Source organism: Alexandromys fortis, unplaced genomic scaffold (genome assembly GCF_014885135.2).
Source record: "Alexandromys fortis isolate MF-2015 unplaced genomic scaffold, M_Fortis_MF-2015_v1.1 scaffold_208, whole genome shotgun sequence".
Lineage (NCBI taxonomy): Eukaryota > Metazoa > Chordata > Mammalia > Rodentia > Cricetidae > Alexandromys > Alexandromys fortis.
The window spans coordinates 1,597,924-1,615,090 of NW_026068082.1; the positions used below are offsets into that span (position 1 = coordinate 1,597,924).

General features: G+C 46.8%; 1 protein-coding gene across 5 annotated transcripts in view; it reads left to right on the forward strand.

The window, feature by feature from the left end:
- Cracr2a (calcium release activated channel regulator 2A) overlaps window positions 1-17,167 on the forward strand; it is a 113,066-nt gene that overhangs the window by 75,331 nt on the left and 20,568 nt on the right. For 4 of the 5 annotated variants that reach the window (XM_050122005.1, XM_050122003.1, XM_050122006.1 and 1 more), the window contains 4 exons: window positions 1,549-1,594; window positions 3,508-3,614; window positions 6,827-7,160; window positions 13,879-14,011. In XM_050122005.1, coding sequence (XP_049977962.1) covers window positions 1,549-1,594; window positions 3,508-3,614; window positions 6,827-7,160; window positions 13,879-14,011 — 620 coding nt within the window. Of the gene's footprint in view, window positions 1-1,548; window positions 1,595-3,507; window positions 3,615-6,826; window positions 7,161-13,878; window positions 14,012-17,167 lie in introns of those variants that run through there. The other variant, XM_050122007.1, reaches the window with a different exon arrangement.

Consider the following 17,167-nt stretch of genomic DNA (forward strand, 5'->3'; position numbering starts at 1 on the left):
ACTTGCATATATTTTTAACACACTGTAAATCATTTAAAAATTTTCTTTGTCTTTGAATCTCTCTTTACTGTATATCTCTCTTTTTCTGACCACACGAGCCTTTAAATTACTGAGCAATATGAGTAGGATTAAAGTCGTGGCTTTGCCAGGTAGATCCAGTCCATTCCTTAGCTTTCCAGCCTCATGGCGGAGATACGGGCTGTAGCCATGTTTATAGCCACAATTCTATGGCGTTTCAAGGTTCCTGCCAGCCAGCGAGCTACAACAGACAACAGTCAAGTTCTCTCTCTTGGTAGTTGGCCCTCCTGCCTCAAACAGTCAGAGTTTGCCCTGGCAGGATGGCCCAAAAAGCCAGCATTTTTAAACGGCGCAGCTTTTTTCCTGCTACAGCTGAAAACCGAAAAGCATGCGTTCAGCTTTTTGTCAACACCGTTTAAGTGTTTCGTGCCAGGACCTCTTAATGAGCTGCAGGGTTTTGCAGCTAAAGCTGAGTCAGGAAGCCTCTCTTAGATGAGAGTGCTTGCTTGCCTCTAGCAAGCAGAGTAGACCCGAGAGAGTGCTGCTACCAAGAAACCATGCACAAAGCTGTCATTTTGTTCTAGAATTACTTCCCAAGCTGTCTCAGGCTTTATGTGAAAGCAGTTGTCCACGTGGGCGCCATTTGTAGTAATAGGAGCGGCGGGGCTCCGTCCCCAGCACCCCGGCCACCTGGCTAGCTTATGCCCGAAATAACAACACAAAAACTGTATTCATTTAAACACTGCTTGCCCATTATATCTAGCCTCTTCTCGGCTAACTCTAGCACCTGGACTAGCCCATTTCTAATAATGTGTGTAAGCACCCCAAGGTGTGATTACCGGGAAGATTCTAGCCTACGTCCATCCTGGGTCGGAGCTTCATTGCGTGTGGCTCTGAGAGCAGAGCTATCGGGAGAGCGGAGCATGGTGTCTCTGCTCCAGAGAGCAAAGCTGTCGAGTCTGAGCTCACTTCCTCTTCCTCCCAGCATCCTGTTCTGTTTACTCCTCCCACCTATGTTTTAACCTATCAGGGCAAGCAGTTTCTTTATTTAATTAACCAATGACCTTCCTCCATCAGCTTCCCTGACCATTTGGGTTGAAAGGCTTGGCATTCTCTGCTCTCCTTTTCCCACATCCCTGCTTTAGTTTCACTCCCAACCTCATACAAGCTTCCTGAGTTCAGAACTTGGTGGCTGTTCACTCCTGCATCCTTGATGCTGAACTAAGGGGTAAGCAACTCATTCCATCCATGTTCACAAACGGATGAACTGGGTAAAGAAGGAGCCCGCTGGATGGGGGACACACCATCCTACCCCCAAGTGATGGAGGCTGACTGTTCCTCAAGGGCAGTGTGTATCACAAGACCACTCAGTCTTTTCCCCCGCTTCTAGGCTGATTTGCACCTGAACTCCCCTCTGCTCATATCCACATCCCCATATCGGGCTTTCTCCTGCAGCCATCTGTCTGGGTAATGAAATGCGACTGTCAACCGCAGACTCCATGTTGAATAGCTTTCCCTTACTATCCACAGGGAAAGGAACAAGCATCTCCGGGACGAACGGGATATAAGTTTTCAGGTAATTGGTTCACTCTCTTGGGGATGGGGCAGAGTTAGACAAGGCCCAGGGACAACTGATCAAGACTGCCCTGATCCTTACGGCATGTTGGGTCCTTTCTATATGGGCAGGATGAAAGTATAAGATATTATGCAAGCAATAAAAAGGTAATCACACACAAATTTTCCATGAAGGGAAATAAATGCCTTCCTCTTGGCACAATCAGACTCAAGTGTTTGGAAGAGCCACGCGTTTCTTGGATGCAAAAGTGACGGTTCCATCCGTGAGATGGCACAGTTGAAATGTCATTATCACCTGAAGTGAAAGGCTCAGTTTGTTCTTTCATTTAAATTTTTATCTCCTGATAAAAATCTCAGACTTTGCACTGTCAGAAAGCAAATTTACAGTGCACACATAGCTGTTTATACAGTTGATCTCACGTACATTTCCTTCTCTCCGTACCCGAGCACAGTGCTCCTTCCTCTCTCGAATGGTGTGCCACCCACAGGGCTTCACCGGGCACGCCGAAGAGACAGAATACTGCACCTCCTTCTCCACCTCCCTTTTAGGACAGGAGACACTGGCTTCCCTGAAAGGGCAGGGCGGCTCGAGAGGAATTCCTCATTGTGAGATTCTCATGCCGTGAACTTGTGTGTTCCTGGAGAAGGAATTGGTTACCTTTGCCCATGATCCCAACTGTCACTGAAGGAAGGAGAGTTCCTGCCCTCATTCTCCCAGGTTGTAAGGCTATTTGAGGAAAAAGACCATCTCCAAGAGAGGGTGGTGTGTGCTGAGGCCTTGGCTGAACCCATAAGGTCAGCCTCTGAGGGCTGGTGTGCCTTGCCTCAGGCCCTGCCTGGCTTACGCTGCTGTCCCGAGGGTCCTTGTCATTCCACTTCTTCTTTGACATCACAGGCCAGCGGGCAACTGTCTCAGCTGCCCACGCATGTGTACTGTCAGAGCAAGACTCAAGCCAACACTTGTTGGTCTGATAATGAGAATGATTATAATTGTTTTGGAAGAAATAGTAATTTTTGAAAACTCCCAACCAAATACCTTTCTGAACCCTTCACCTGCCCAACGCATTTTGTTTTGAAAGAGACAGGGCGGAAGGAAGAGCACCAGGAGGAAATCAGAGAAAAGGGGTAGAGCCCAATTGATGCAGAATAGTCATTAAAGATTTGCCTGGAATCATTAAAGTCATGCCCTCAGGGGTGCTGGGGGCTCAGCAGTTCCTCCTCTCATTATGAGTCGACAGAAGGAAGCCTGGGTCGGCTGATTAAGGCAGAACTTGCTCTGTGATCTGACTCCACGCGTCTCCTGGAGGAAGTCTGTCCCAGGTTCTGAGCCCTGCTCCTCTAAGTTTCTGTGTTACAGGTATCTGGGCAGTTCATCCACATCCAGCCTGCTTCCACAAGTGACTGCAGAAGTCCTGGGCTAGTGAGGGTGTGGTGGGCAGAGCCCTGAGCTAGCTGCCCCTTTGGGTGGCTCCCTATCTCAACACCTCATGGGCTTTGGTGGGAAAGGGAGATTAGAGCCACAAGGAAGGATGTGGCTTAAAATACCAGGAGCTTTTGGACTGTACATATTTTCCTATGTAGTAAATATCTTTGTCTTCTTTTTTGATCTCTTGCAAATTACCAGTGTCCCTGTGAAGAATAACCCCGAAGGCCCCAGGCACTCCACTCTGTATTCCCTCCTCTAAGTGGATTTCTGGAAAGGAGATGGGGAATCCTAGTTGTGGTGTGTGTGTGTGGAGGGGGGGCGGGGGATACAGGGCAGTGGGTTACTGAACTGGCTGCGGGGGAGTGGTGGTCAGGAAGCCTGCCCCGCTTCTCCCATTTAGAGTCCTGTCTAGAGCCTTCCCTCATTTCTGCTCAAGCATCAAGATGAATCCACAGGCATGGATCTCAGGGCATTTTGTGTTTCTGCAGAAAGATAAGGCGGCCAAGGCAAACACAGCTGTTTCCAAGGCAAGCAGGAAGCAGAGATCTGGCTCTGTGATCGGCAAATATGTGGACAGCAGGGAACTTCTCGGGAGGTAAGTCATCACCCACCATTCCTCCTTCCTCGGTTCAGTCATTTCACACCTTTTGGGAGCTGCCTCTGGGCCCCCATCTACTGGTCTTTGAGCTGTGGCCCTACTAGGGAGGCCTAGAATCCTGGAGGACATGGTCCTCTCTGTTGTGACATCCAAACTGGTTGGAGACTACTCAGAGCAAACCTGTAGGACGGACACCATCTCAGCAGCTGTCCTGCCCTGCTGAGAGCCTGCAGACAGCCATTGATGGGAACTGCAGACCAACTGAGAAAGGAAGGAAGGAAGACGAGGAAAAGGAGGAGGAAGAGAAGTTGATCAAGGAGGAAGTGACTGGACAGTGCGCCATTTCCCGAATCCACTTGGTTTCTCTGGAATATACTGACTGGAATACTGACTGTGAGCTGAATTAAAATGTCATATAGAATCACCATTAGCTGGAACCCTTTAGAGACAAAATTAAGGCTTGTGATTGACAGATCATTCCAACGATTCATGTTTAACTAACTCAAAGACAACATGTTATGTAGCTGTTGGAGGGCACATGAATTGCGGAAAGGGTCAGCCTGCTGCTCATTCATACAGACAAGCCAGTCCCCTTCTCCTCTTTAGAGCATCCACACGGATGGACACAGAGAGGTCAGGGCAGCCTTTCCCTCCAATATCAGATTGAGGGAGAAGATGTGTAAAATCACTTACAGAGACGTGCAAGCATGAACTGAAAAGATGCATAAAGTAAAAGTAACTCTGGGATGGAAATGGGCTGATCAGGGAAACCCCTGGGTCAGATCATCATGAATTATCTTGCAATAGCTCAATAATGAGGTACAATCTGGAGGCCAAATTTCTACTCTTGTATTTGCCAGCCTGCTGGTTTCTCCGAACTGAATGGATTTCTAGATTGATTGACTTGACAGTCATTTGTAGATTACCTACTTTGCATCTGACATTCTTTCAGGCCTTGCGACTTTCCCACTATGTCTCTCCACTAGCAAATGCTCATTTAATAGAGAGGTGTTGAGTGGCCACTATTTGTGAGGTCCAGTGCCAGTCACTGGAGCAGAGTTTTGCAAAACAGACCCTTCCCTCTCTCATGAGCTCACAGCCAAGCGGCAGAAATAGAGAATAATCCGCTAAACATCAAAGTGTGTGCTCTGAATTCCAATATCGATTTTGGCAAAAGCAGCTACTCTCTCTACTGCTGGCAGGAAGTGTTTGGTGGCAAAACAAAAATGAGCTTAGACATGCTAAGCTGAAGCCATTACGGAATGTCAACAGCACTTGAGATGTTCCCAAATAAAACACTTTTTCCAAGAAGAGCTTCATTTTAGAGCACACTTAAATGGTTGTTTCTTTTTCTGGTAGAAAACTTTCAAGAAAGTGTATGTGTGTGTGTGTGTGTGTGTGTGCGCGCGCGCACGCACGCGTGTGTGTGTGTTTGCATGTGTATGTACATGTTCATGTTGCATATACAAGCAGCTAAGAATGGACAGGGATACTGTGTTGAGAACGAGCTAATCAGATCATGGTCTCGGTAGTGTACAGATACAGAGGAAGGTGTGCTGGAGAGAAGCCAGTTGGCTTTTATTTAACCTGTATCATAAGTAGAGAAAAGTGTTCAAATTTCTGTAAATCTTTTACTCTCTATCCAAACCGATTTACCGCCGTTGAAAGTAAAGACTGTCTTAATTTGTCCTTCAGAATCTTAGCTAGCTTCAGAAAGTAATGGGTTCACATTGGTTTTCTTTTCCCTTGCTATTATGGACCTTAGGAAGAACAAACACCAGAAGCCAGGAGCAAGGTCAATGACGCTTCTTTGTTCAGCACTGTTTCTGTGTCCTTTAATTAAACAGTTCCTTTCTCCATTTCTCCTTTGACCTTGTCACCTTGCTGGTTCATCTGTATTCCTTTTCTTGCATTCATGTGTGTGTGTGTGTGTGTGTGTGCCTGTGTATGTGTTCATAGATCATGCCTGTTACCTTTGAAATACTCTCACCTTGAACTGTTCATTAAGACAGAGAAGGATCTCAGTGTTCTGGATACCTGTACAGATTTTGCTCCCCAAACCCTTAGAAAACACAGTCTGTGCCCTATGCCCCAACTGCATAGGCTTCCTTCCTCCTCCTCTTGTCCTCTTTGCTCGTAGCACCTAAATGCTTCCAGAAGCAAGTATATACTAAAGTAAAGGCCACCTGCTCCTCCCTCTATTTTGGGAAGTCAGAAAGGAAGAGGGGGATGCATGACCCAAGCCCATTTATAATGATCTGTCTCTGAGTCAGGGGACATCTGTCATGGGTAGGAGGAGGTCCCCCACAGCGACAGGACTCGAACAGTGCTGAGGGATGCTCCGTGCACAGGTGCTCTATGAGGGTGCCCTACGTGGGTGCATCTTATATAAGTGTGCACTGTGTGGGTGTGCCCTGTGTGAGAGTGTCCTGCATGGGTGTGTCCTGTATGAGTGTGCACTGTGTGAGTGCGTCCTGTGTAAGAGTGCCCTGTGTGGGTGTGCCCTGTGTGGTGCGTCCTGTATGAGTGTGTGCTGTGTAGGTGTGCCCTGTGTGGTGCGTCCTGTATGAGTGTGTGCTGTGTAGGTGTGCCCTGTGTGAGAGTGCCCTGCATGGGTGCGTCCTGTATGAGTGTGCACTGTGTGGGCGTGTGCTACTTGGCTATCCCTCTCATGCATTCTCTTACATATGAACAGGCTAGGTGGATGGACCCTGTTCTGTGATGAGGAAACAGAGGTGTGAGGGGTCGATGTCCTTCCATAAGGACATGCAGTTGAAGAGGGCGTGTGGCGGGAGCAGAGCCCGCCCACATTATTGTTCTCCTAGGGCACCTATCTCCAACCCTGTGTATCCCTTTCTTCATTCCCTTCTCCTTCGTTGAACAAACCAGGCCATAAGAATATATGTGTGCTGTTTGCTGCATCCATCCTCTCTTAGTCCAGCACCACACGAGGACAGGCCTTTAGTTTTAATTGATACTTGGTAATGATCTTCACCAGCATCTTCATCACTGGCAGTCATGGCGGCAGCAGCAGCAGGTGGCAGCCCTTATGATGCTGTCAAAACCATGAGTTGAGTGATGGATCTGTTGTCTCCTCTCCTTCCCCAGAGCTCTTTCCAGTGCTGCCGGCAGGCAAGTATCTCTCCACTTCCATATTGGTATTTTACCATTTTCTCCTATGCATCTTCTTCCTGTCCCCGTTCTGATAGCCAGTCAGTGGAGGAGGATGAGGCCTTCGGCATCCTGAGGAGGAGGAGTTCTGTGGGCCTGAGTGCCTATCTCCTGGCAGAGGAGGAGTCTGGAACTGGGGAGCCAGGGACTGGGGTTCCACGTCGCCATGCACTCCGCAGAATCATCTCCATTGAGGAAGACCCCCTGCCTCAGCTCCTGGAAGGTGGCTTTGAGAAGCCACTGAGCAAATGCCCAGAAGAAGAGGAGGTCTTTGACCAGGGGGCAGAAGGGCGAAGTGTGACAGCCCCCGCCTTGGAACTCATCCCTACGTCTCCCCGAGGGCAGCCTGTCGGAAAAGAAGCCCTCTACAAGGTGAGTTCCAGGCAACGCTACTGAGATCTGTCCCCACTATCTTTGAGCCCAGGAGCTCCAAAGGACACTTAGGGGCTGCAGTAGGCTTTGGGATTCACCATGTTCTGTGTCCCAAAGGTCTTCTTCCCTTCCTTACACCTTTTCAGCTGAGCAGCAGAGAGACTCATTGTTTTCATAACTTCCCTTGTTAACTTCTGTTCCCCCATATTTCACACGCGCTCTTTGAACTCAGATCTGAAGCATTTATCGAACACGCCCGCTGGAGTCAGTGTCTGCTAAGACCCGTTACAAGTGGTCATTTGGTACAGCTCTGTCGAGTGTGCTGGACATCCTTTTTCTGTTGATCTCGGCCGGCTGAGTCTCTTCCGTTCCCCAGTGGTCCGTGGACTCCTCCCTCCAGGAGTTTCTACCCACCCCCCCCCCCTCATTCAAGTTTCCCTCTGGATTCTGTAAGGAGAACAGTTCAAAGGTCATGCCACTTGCTTTCTATTATTGACTGCTTTCCAGAAGGGTGATCCCTCTTTGTCTTGTGGGACTTATGACCCTCTGCTGGTTTGTAATGTGCACTTTGAAATAGGCCATGCAGCCCTTGGCCTTTACCCTGATCCTTCAAAACATCTCTAGAAATTCCTTGGCGGTATGCAAGGGGCACCTCCCTTGGGCAGCCCCCAGCCAATGGGTTTCTATCTCTCCCTGCACTTCTTTCCAAATAAATCCTTTTAATACGGGGACCTACACTCACTCTCAGTGGGCACGGATGGATCAATATTAAAGTCATCCAAGATGCCACCCAGTATCACGATATGTGGCCAAGAGGTCTGTAAGAGACAGGCCTAGAGGAGAAGTCTATGCTCCCATGTTCTGAGGCCTGTCTTTGCCGTGGTCTGATGGATGTTGACAAGTGTTTTACCCCTCTGCCAGAAGGAAAGATAGGAACCCAGAGGGGAGAAGATTGGGCATCCTGCCTCTCTGCTGGGCTCTTAGCTTTTGGAGCTGTGTGTTCTGTAACTGTTCGTCTCTCACAGAGCACCCCAGTGCCCCCAAGGCGCCTCACAATGCCGTGCCACTATTTTGCTGCAACAACAGAGAGAACCTTGTGTGGAAGGCTGCCCCGAGGCAGACCTCCATGAGGCATAGGCGATGCCACTCTTATGGAGAGAACCTGGTAATAGGAATCAAGGGCCATGACCTTTCAACCGGTACTTCTACTAGTGAAAAGTCAAGACTGTAAGTGCTGCTTAGAATAGAAGAACATAAAAAAAATAAGGCTACTAAAGGGACATAAATTATATTGCAATAATTTAGTAGAATGTTACATACCTGCTAAAAGAAATCACAATTCCTAAAAGGTCTTTAGTGATTCAGAGGGATTTGTATTGTTATTGAGTAATTATGATAACTAGGATGAAATAATATATATTTGTTTCTCAATGTTCAAATAAAACATTTTCTCATATCTATAAAGGCTGAAAATGCATATTATGTGAATAGTGGCTGTCTCAGACCATAAAGAATTTTTACTTTTCTTCCTACAACTGTATATTTCCCAAACTTAACAATTATATTACTTTAAATTTTTAAATATCTATTTTATTTGCAAATGTGTGTAGATGTCAAAGGACAGTTTGTGGGAGTCGCTTCTCCTCTTCCACATGTGAGTCCTAGGGATAGAACCGGGTTCTCAGCTTTGGTGGCAGGCACCTTTATTGCTGAGCCATCCTGTCAGCCCAGAATATGCCGTTTTTGCTTGGAGGTTTTCATTTTCTGACTTGGGTTCTTGGTGTTACTGTTGCTTGTCTGTCATCTGTTTTGTGGTGTTGGGGACAGAAACTCGAGGCCCTGTAATGGGGGCAAACCCTTTATGTCTATACCCTTGTTTTTTAAGCATGTCGGAGGGAAAGAAAGATGACATCAGGCTTCCTGTACCTTGCCTGTCCCTCCAACCCGTCTGTCTGTCCCCAAGAAAAGAGAGCAGGCTGAAGGACCTCCCTGCTCCTGTAGGTTAAGCTGTGATATCTGGACCATTCATGGTCTCCTATGTGAGTTCTTCCCAGGGAAGGGCCAGGTAGCCGTGGGGCTTAAGGCCAGGCAACGCTGCAATCACAGCCATGACCACCACTCTACCACCTCCTCCTTGGATGCCACCTTCCCACCCCTTACCTGTTTCTGCTCTGCCACATTTTGAGTGAACAAATGACAGTTGGAGACATCCGGATAAAAGACAGGCAGACGCCTGTGCCCTGTGTCTTCGATGGATAAAGAAAATGGGGCGCAGGGCATTATTTTAATTTTATCTTACATTCTTGTAGTTGACTTTAAATTCTCCCCTGAAGTCTACTGTGGCTTTGTTCCAAAATTCAAGTGCTGATCACATCAGCTGTGCTTTGTTATAGTGTTTGCTCACCAGATCAGCTAATTCCCTCAAATCCACTTATAAATCCACCCAAAAGAGCCTCCCCCTCTGACCAGCGGTGCTGAGCCAAGCTTGAAGGTGAGGCACGTGGTGAGATAGTATTCTGGAAGGAATAGTTGCCTGTGGAGGCTGTCCCTAACCACCTCCTGCTCACTGTCTGTCCCAGAGAAAGTTTAGCCATCCCGGGTCACAGTCCAAGGATGGTGGTACTTCAGTCTTGCTTTGTTCTCTGGGGCTCGACGACAGAGCAATGTGTGGTTGCCTGTGGAGACTCCCCACTTCTGAGTGGGATGGTGTCCTAGCCTGGCTTCTGTTGCCACGACCAAAACACTGACCAAAACCAACTGAAAGGGAAGAAAGGGCGTATTTTATCACTTCCAGGTCACAGTAGGTTGTTGAAGAAAGTCAGGACAGGAACTCAAGACAGGAACTAAAGCAAACACTATGAAGGAATTGCCGCTTTCTGGCTTTCTCCCCAGGGCTTACTTAGTTTGTTTTTGTATATGACCTAGGACCACCTGTTCAGGGGTGGTCCTATCCACAGTGGACTGGGCCCTCCCATATCAGTCATCAATCAAGAACATGCCCCTCAGCCTTGCTTACACACCAGTCTGATGGAGGCAGTTCTTCAATGGTTCCTTTCTCAGATGGTTCTAGACAAGAACTAGCAAGCACAAGGGTGGAAAATCACCACCTGGCTCTCCGTGGCCAATGACCACGTGATAATTGAAGTTGAAGAGATGATGCAAGGGCCATGTGCAGAGATTCAAGGGGGTCTGCATTCCACCCAGAGACTGTGTGGTGACTTATCTTGGGGACACATGAACATTAATAACTATCTACTCTAGACAGGGTACCTATGGCAGAGTAAATAAAGGATTCCAGCCAGTGAGAGAACTTGTGGGCTAGTTGGGCTTACTTACCAGAGCATGGGTGAAAAACTCAAAGGCAGCGTTACCACTATCTAGCCTACCCCAGCAAGGATGGTGACTCCAGAACTGGAGCCCCCTGCACAACTTGCAGGCAATTCCACCTGAGAGAACTTCAGAGAGTCTCCTCACCAAGACTAGTTGTCTCTGTTTATGTAACCTTAAGGAGTCTGTGAATCTTGGAGCTTTCAGAGCTTTGGAAGCCTCCTAAGTTTCTTGAGTCTTAGGAAGCTCCCTGCTCCCTCCTGGAGGAATGCTTCAAGTTAAAGGAAGAAGTTAAGCACTGGTACCCAACCCTGTGGAGGTTTTCTTTCTCTGCCCTCTACCTTCTAAAGACTATCTTGTGCTTCTCTGCTGCTGTGATACACGCCACGACCAAAAGTAACTTGGGGAGGAAAGGGTTTATTTCAAATTACAGCTCGTAGTCATGAAGAGGAGCCGGGACAGGAACCAGGAAGCAGGAACTGAAGCAGAGGCCATTGAAGAATGCTGCTTACTGCCTTGCTTCCCATCACTTGCTCAGCCTTCTCTCTTGTAGACCCAAGACCACCTGTTCAGGGAGGGGGCACCATTCACAATGAACTGAGCCCTCCCACTAGATGCTGAAAAAGCCTTCAGCAAAATACAACATCCCTTCATGATAAAGGTCTTGGATAGAGCAGAAGTACAAGGAACATACCTAAACAGAATAAAGGCAATATACAGCAAGCCATCAGCCAACATCAAACTAAATGGAGAGAAACTCAATATGATTCAACTGAAACCAGGAACAAGTCAAGGCTGTCCACTCACTCCATATCTATTCAATATAGTTCTTGAGGTCCTAGCTAGAGCTAGCACAAAAGGAGGTCAAGGGGATACAAATCAGAAAAGAAGTCAAACTCTCAGTATTTGCTGATGATGTGATAGTTTATATAAGCGATCCCAAAAATTTTACTAAGAAACTTCTATAACTTATAAGTACCTTCAGTAATTTAGCAGAATACAAGATTAACTTGGAAAAATCAGTAGCCCTCCTGTACAAGGATGATAAATGGGCTGAGAAAGAAATCAGAGAAACATCACCCTTTATAATAACCACAAAAAGCATAAAATATCTTGGAGTAACTCTAACCAAACAAATGGAAGACCTGTATGACAAGAACTTTAAATCTCTGAAGAAAGACACCAGAAAATGGAAATATCGCCCATACTCTTGGGTGGGTAGAATTAACATAGTAAAATGGCTATCTTACAAAAGCAATCTACAGATTCAATGCAATGCCCATTAAAATCCCAGCAAAATTCTTCACAGACTGGGTAGGTAGAATTAACATAGTAAAATGGCAATATTAATAAAAGCAATCTACAGATTCAATGTAATGCCCAGCAAAATTCTTCACAGACCTCAAAATACCAATACTCAACTTCATATGGAAAAGCAAAAAACCCAGAATAGCTAAAACAATTCTGTACAATAAAGGGACTTCTGAAGGCATTACAATCCCTGACTTCAGAGCTACAGTAGTGAAAACAGCCTGGTATTGGCATAAAAACAGACAGGAGGACCAATGGAACCAAATTGAAGACCCAAATATCAATCCACACTACTTCGAACCACCTGATTTTTGACAAAGAAGTAAAAAATATAAAATGGAAAAAAGAAAGCATATTCAACAAATGGTTCTGACATAACTTGATATCAACATGTAGAAGAATGAAACTCCAGGCACAAAACTCAAGCCCAAATGGATCAAAGACCTCAACATATAACCAACCACACTGAACCTCATGGAAGAGAAAGTAGGAAGAACATTTAAATGCATTGGCACAGGAGACCACTTCCTAAATATAATCCCAGTAACACAGACACTGAGAGAAACAATTAATAAATGGGACATCCTGAAACTGAGAAGCTTCTGTAAAGTAAAGAACACACACACACACACACACACAAACCCGGCAGCCTACAGAATAGGAAAAGACCTTCACCAACCCCATGTCAGACAGAGGTCTGATCTCCAAAATATACAAAGAACTCAAGAAATTGGTCATCAAAAAAAAACAAATAATCCAATAAAAAATTGGGGTACAGACCTAAACAGAGAACTCTCAACAGAGGAATCTAAAATGGCTGAAAGACATGTAAGGAAATGCTCAACATCCTTAGTCATCAGAGAAATGCAAATCAAAGCAACAACTCTGAAATTCTATCTTACACCTGTAACAATGGACAAGATCAAAAACACTGGTGACAACTTATGCTAGAGAGGTTGTGGGGTAAAGGGAACACTCCTCTGTTGTTGGTAGGAGTGCAAACTGGTACAGGTGCTTTGGGTATCAGTAGATACTCAAATTAGGAAATAACCTACCTCAAGACCCAGAAATACCACTTTTGGGTTTATACCCAAAGGGTGCTCAATTGTACCACAAGGACACGTGCTCAGCTATGTTTATAGCAGCATTATCTGTCATAGCCAGAACCTGGAAACAACCTAAATACCAAAGAATGGATAAGGAAAATGTGGTACATTTACACAGTGGAGAACTACACAACAGAAAAAATAATGACATCTTGAAATTTAGGAGCAAATGGATGGATCTAGAAAACATCATATTGAGCGAGGTAACCCAGACGCAGAAAGACAAATATTACATGTACTCACTAGACATAAAGCAAAGAAAAATTCACAATCCCGGAGAACCTAGACAACAAAGAGGACCCTAAGAAAAACACATACATGGATCTAATCTACACAGGAAGTAGAAAAAGACAAGATCTCCTGAGTAAATTGGGAGCATGGGGTTCATGGGAGATGGTAGAGGGGGAGGGGAGAGGAAGGAGGGAAAGGAAGAAAAATAAAAACAATAAAAAAAAATGCCCTACAGACTTCCCCACTGGCCATTCTAATGGAGACATTTTCTCAGTTGAAGTTCCCTCTTCCCAGATGACTGTATCTTATATCAAGCAGACGAAAATAAACAAACAACCCCAGCACACTTGCCTTCCCCCACCCCAGTAGAGAATTCTGCTTTCTCCTTAAGCCCCTGCCATCTGGCCCTTTGGCCCCTTGTAATTCACACCCCAGAGCTCTGGGCACACCACTCTCAGTAACTGTTCACATTCCTGGCTTTTTCACTCCATCAGCCAGGGCCTGTCTGCTTGTCCCAGAGTCCCATTGGTGTGAACACATGGGAAAGGCTGTTATTTTCCCTAACAATCTCCTGCTCGTGCTGGAAGGAGCCCCATGCTCCAAGACCAATGCTGGCTGCATTCTGGGGCAGAAGTGGCCTCCCTGGTCCTGGGGTCTCCGTGGACCACCGCAGTGACAATAAAAGGCAGCCTAGCAGCAGCAGGGACTATGGCAGTGCCCAGCAGAGTGTCTTCTGTCCACAGGAGGAAAACACTCCCTCTACCCCAGACCGGCTGTTCAAGATCGTGTTTGTGGGAGACTCCGCTGTGGGGAAGACATCCTTCCTGAGGAGGATCTGTGAGGCTCGCTTCTCCCCAGGCATGGCGGCCACTGTGGGTGAGTTCTCTCCTCAAAGAGGGGATAAAGGGTAATGGGAGGAATGGTGGCACTGGCTGTTCAGTAGTGGGCTAGGAGGAGCAAGGAGAAGCCCATCTCAACCTGCTGGGCTCATGGTGTGTGGGTGCAGTGGGGGGGGGGTAGTGCTTCATAGTTCCAACCTTGTGTTTAGGGAGTTGTGATTGACAGCGGTGGGTGTGAAGTCTTTGTTCCCCTCTGTGAGCCCCCACCTACCTTTGCTACTTCTGCCCCACTTTAAGAAAATAATCTTATGTATGTATGTATGTATGCATGCATACAGGTATGTTACTCTCTCTGTGTGATATATATATATATATATATATATATATATATATATATATATATAGAGAGAGAGAGAGAGAGAGAGAGAGAGAGAGAGGAAGAGAGAGAAAGAATACAAGTATGAAGGCCGAAAGACAGTCTATGGGAGTTGGTTCTCTCCTTTCACTGCATGGGTTCTAGGGATCAAACTCAGGTCACCAGGTTTGACAACAAGTACCTTTACCCGCTGAGCCATCTCGCTAGCTCTCTGTCCCCATTTCAATCAATGGGGCTCCAAACCTTCATACTTCCCAAGATCTGATGGGAACTCCCATGGAGCCAAGCCCTGCTACTCCCAACCTTTCCTATGGGCCTACCCCTGCCTGCCTCACCCTTAGGCCTGTGGATACATGTACACCCAGCACCCTGCAAGGCTTCTTTTACATGCTGACTTGACTTGTCCCATATCCCGGATTTGCTGGGAGTCACGGGGAATTAACTGTAGGAGTGTATTAGGCTCAGCCACCGTTAGATAATCATGGCTGAATGTGTTCCCACTTATGGATAATCCTTTATTCAAAGAGAGGCTTTTGTTTCACCCAAAGCTGCACATGGCGTTGGAGTGTGTGGCGGGATCAAGGGCAGGTTAACCTTTTAGCTTCCACCACGTTGAGTCACTCGACAAAAGAAGAGAGTGTGAATGCTCGCTGTGCCTCTTTAACTGAACGGATGAGCCAGCTGTACTTGACAATGTTGTCAGTGGAGTCTTAGTATCTGAACACTGGCCATGACGTTTCAACCTGTGAGCATTGTGATCAGCCTGATTGACTGAGAAACAGGTCCAGAGAGATTAGGAGCCCTATCCACATTCCCACAATTAGGGCTGACCCTCCCCTGCCTCACACACAGGACATGATTTAGCCCTTTCCATAGTACCCTAACAATGTTGCATTCGTATGCCCAGAGCCCCCTGTGAGTGCGAGGGTCCCTTTTCTGCCTTTAGAGGTGGGCAGAACTTGGGAGCAGGAAAGGCTGGGAGTTTCAGTGGACCATCGAAAATCCTATGTCCTCATCCTGACTCTGCTACTGACTTGTCTGGCTCTGTGACACAGTCCCCCCTTTGGGCTTGATTTTTCTTATGTGAAAAAGAAAGGATTGGGTGTGGGTACCCTGCCTGTTTTCAAGCCCAGGTCTCTGGCCATACTACCCTTTCCACTGGCTTCTGACAAACTAGCTCTACAAGCCAAGCTTTCCAGGACCCTTCCTGGGGGAGATGCAACCCCATGTGTCTTCCCACATGCTTCCGTGCCCTCTGCTTCCTGGTGGCCTTTTCTTATGCAGTTGCATCTTGTGCCTCCCTCCGACGTTATTCTCCATAAAATGAAGGACATCCCAATATGAAGCATCAGACATGAAAGGAAACAGCAGGACAAGCACCGGATGAAAACCCAGGACAGTCTGACCTAGCTATTCTAGGAGGGAAAATCGTCTGCTATCGGTGCCGCAGTGGCTGGAGGCAGAAGGGCTGGCTGGCTTTCCTGGAGGGTGCTCCAGTGTGAGACTGATAAGTCAGGGGTCTACGATGGGCTCATGGTGACCGAGATGTGTTGTGAGCCTCCAGGCTCATCTCTCCTGACAGTGGAGTCAAGCCCGCTTGTATTTCCCACCTCAGGCCCGAGATAGAAGGCTCTGATGAAGAAAACCCACCCATTTGTACTTCCCTGGAGCCCACCACACATTTCGGAAAACTTCCACAATTTAGGAAAAGGACAAACTACAGGTCCTTTATCACAGGACACAAACACACCAGAGTACTAGCAGGTTCTCTAGGGCAAGTTGTCTAGCTCAGGGTGCCTGACCTTGTCCTTTGTGTGTGAACTGATTAGCAACTGCCACATCAGCCACCAGAATACGCTACTTTAAGGATGATGCAACACATCAGAGTCAGTTTCCCAAGGCCACAGCAACACAACCCCCACCCAGAACTCTGGCCAACCCCTTGTCCAGAGCAGCAGATAGGACTCCACTATGTAGTTGGTAACGTTTTACTCTTTGCTCTTTGGGAAACCCATCACCCAGCTCCCCAAAAAATACATGGAGACTTATTCTGTCTTATGATTGCCGAGCCTTAGCTTGACTTGTTTCTAGCTAGCTTTTCTTAAATTATCCCAACTACCTTTGGCCCTGGGCTTTTATCTTTTTCTATTCTATATACATTTCTGTACTTCTTACTCTGTCCTGTAGCAGACCACTCTTTCATTTCCCAGGTGCCCAGGCCTGAATAATCACACAGAAACTTTATTAATATAACACCATTTGGCCAATAGCTTAGGCATATTTCTAGCTAGCTCTTACATCTTGAACTAACCCATTTCTATTCATCTGTGTATCACCATGAGGTTGTGGCTTACCAGGTAAGGTTCTGTTCTGGCATCTTTCTCCTTCAGCAGCTACATGATGTCTCCTTGACTCCTCCTACTCTCTCTCTCTCTATCTCTTCCAGCCTGGCTATTTTCTGCCCTGTTATAGGCCAAAGCAGCTTCTTTATTAACCAATGGTAATAAAACATATTCATAGCATACGGAAGGGAATCCCACGTCATGTGGCTCCTGTGTAGCTGAGTGGGTGGTCCCTGGTGTCCTCCTCTCCTCCCATTTCTTACTCTTCGGTCTTCTCTTTATCTCCTTGTATTTATTCTGTCTGCCTGGCAGCCCCACCTATCCTTTCTCCTGCCTTGCTATTGGCCGTTCAGCTTATTAGACTAATCAGGTGTTTTACAGGCAAAGTACACATCTTCACAGAGTTAAACAAATGCAGCATAAAAGAGTGCAACACGCCTTTGCATCATTAAACAAATGCCTCACAGCATAAATG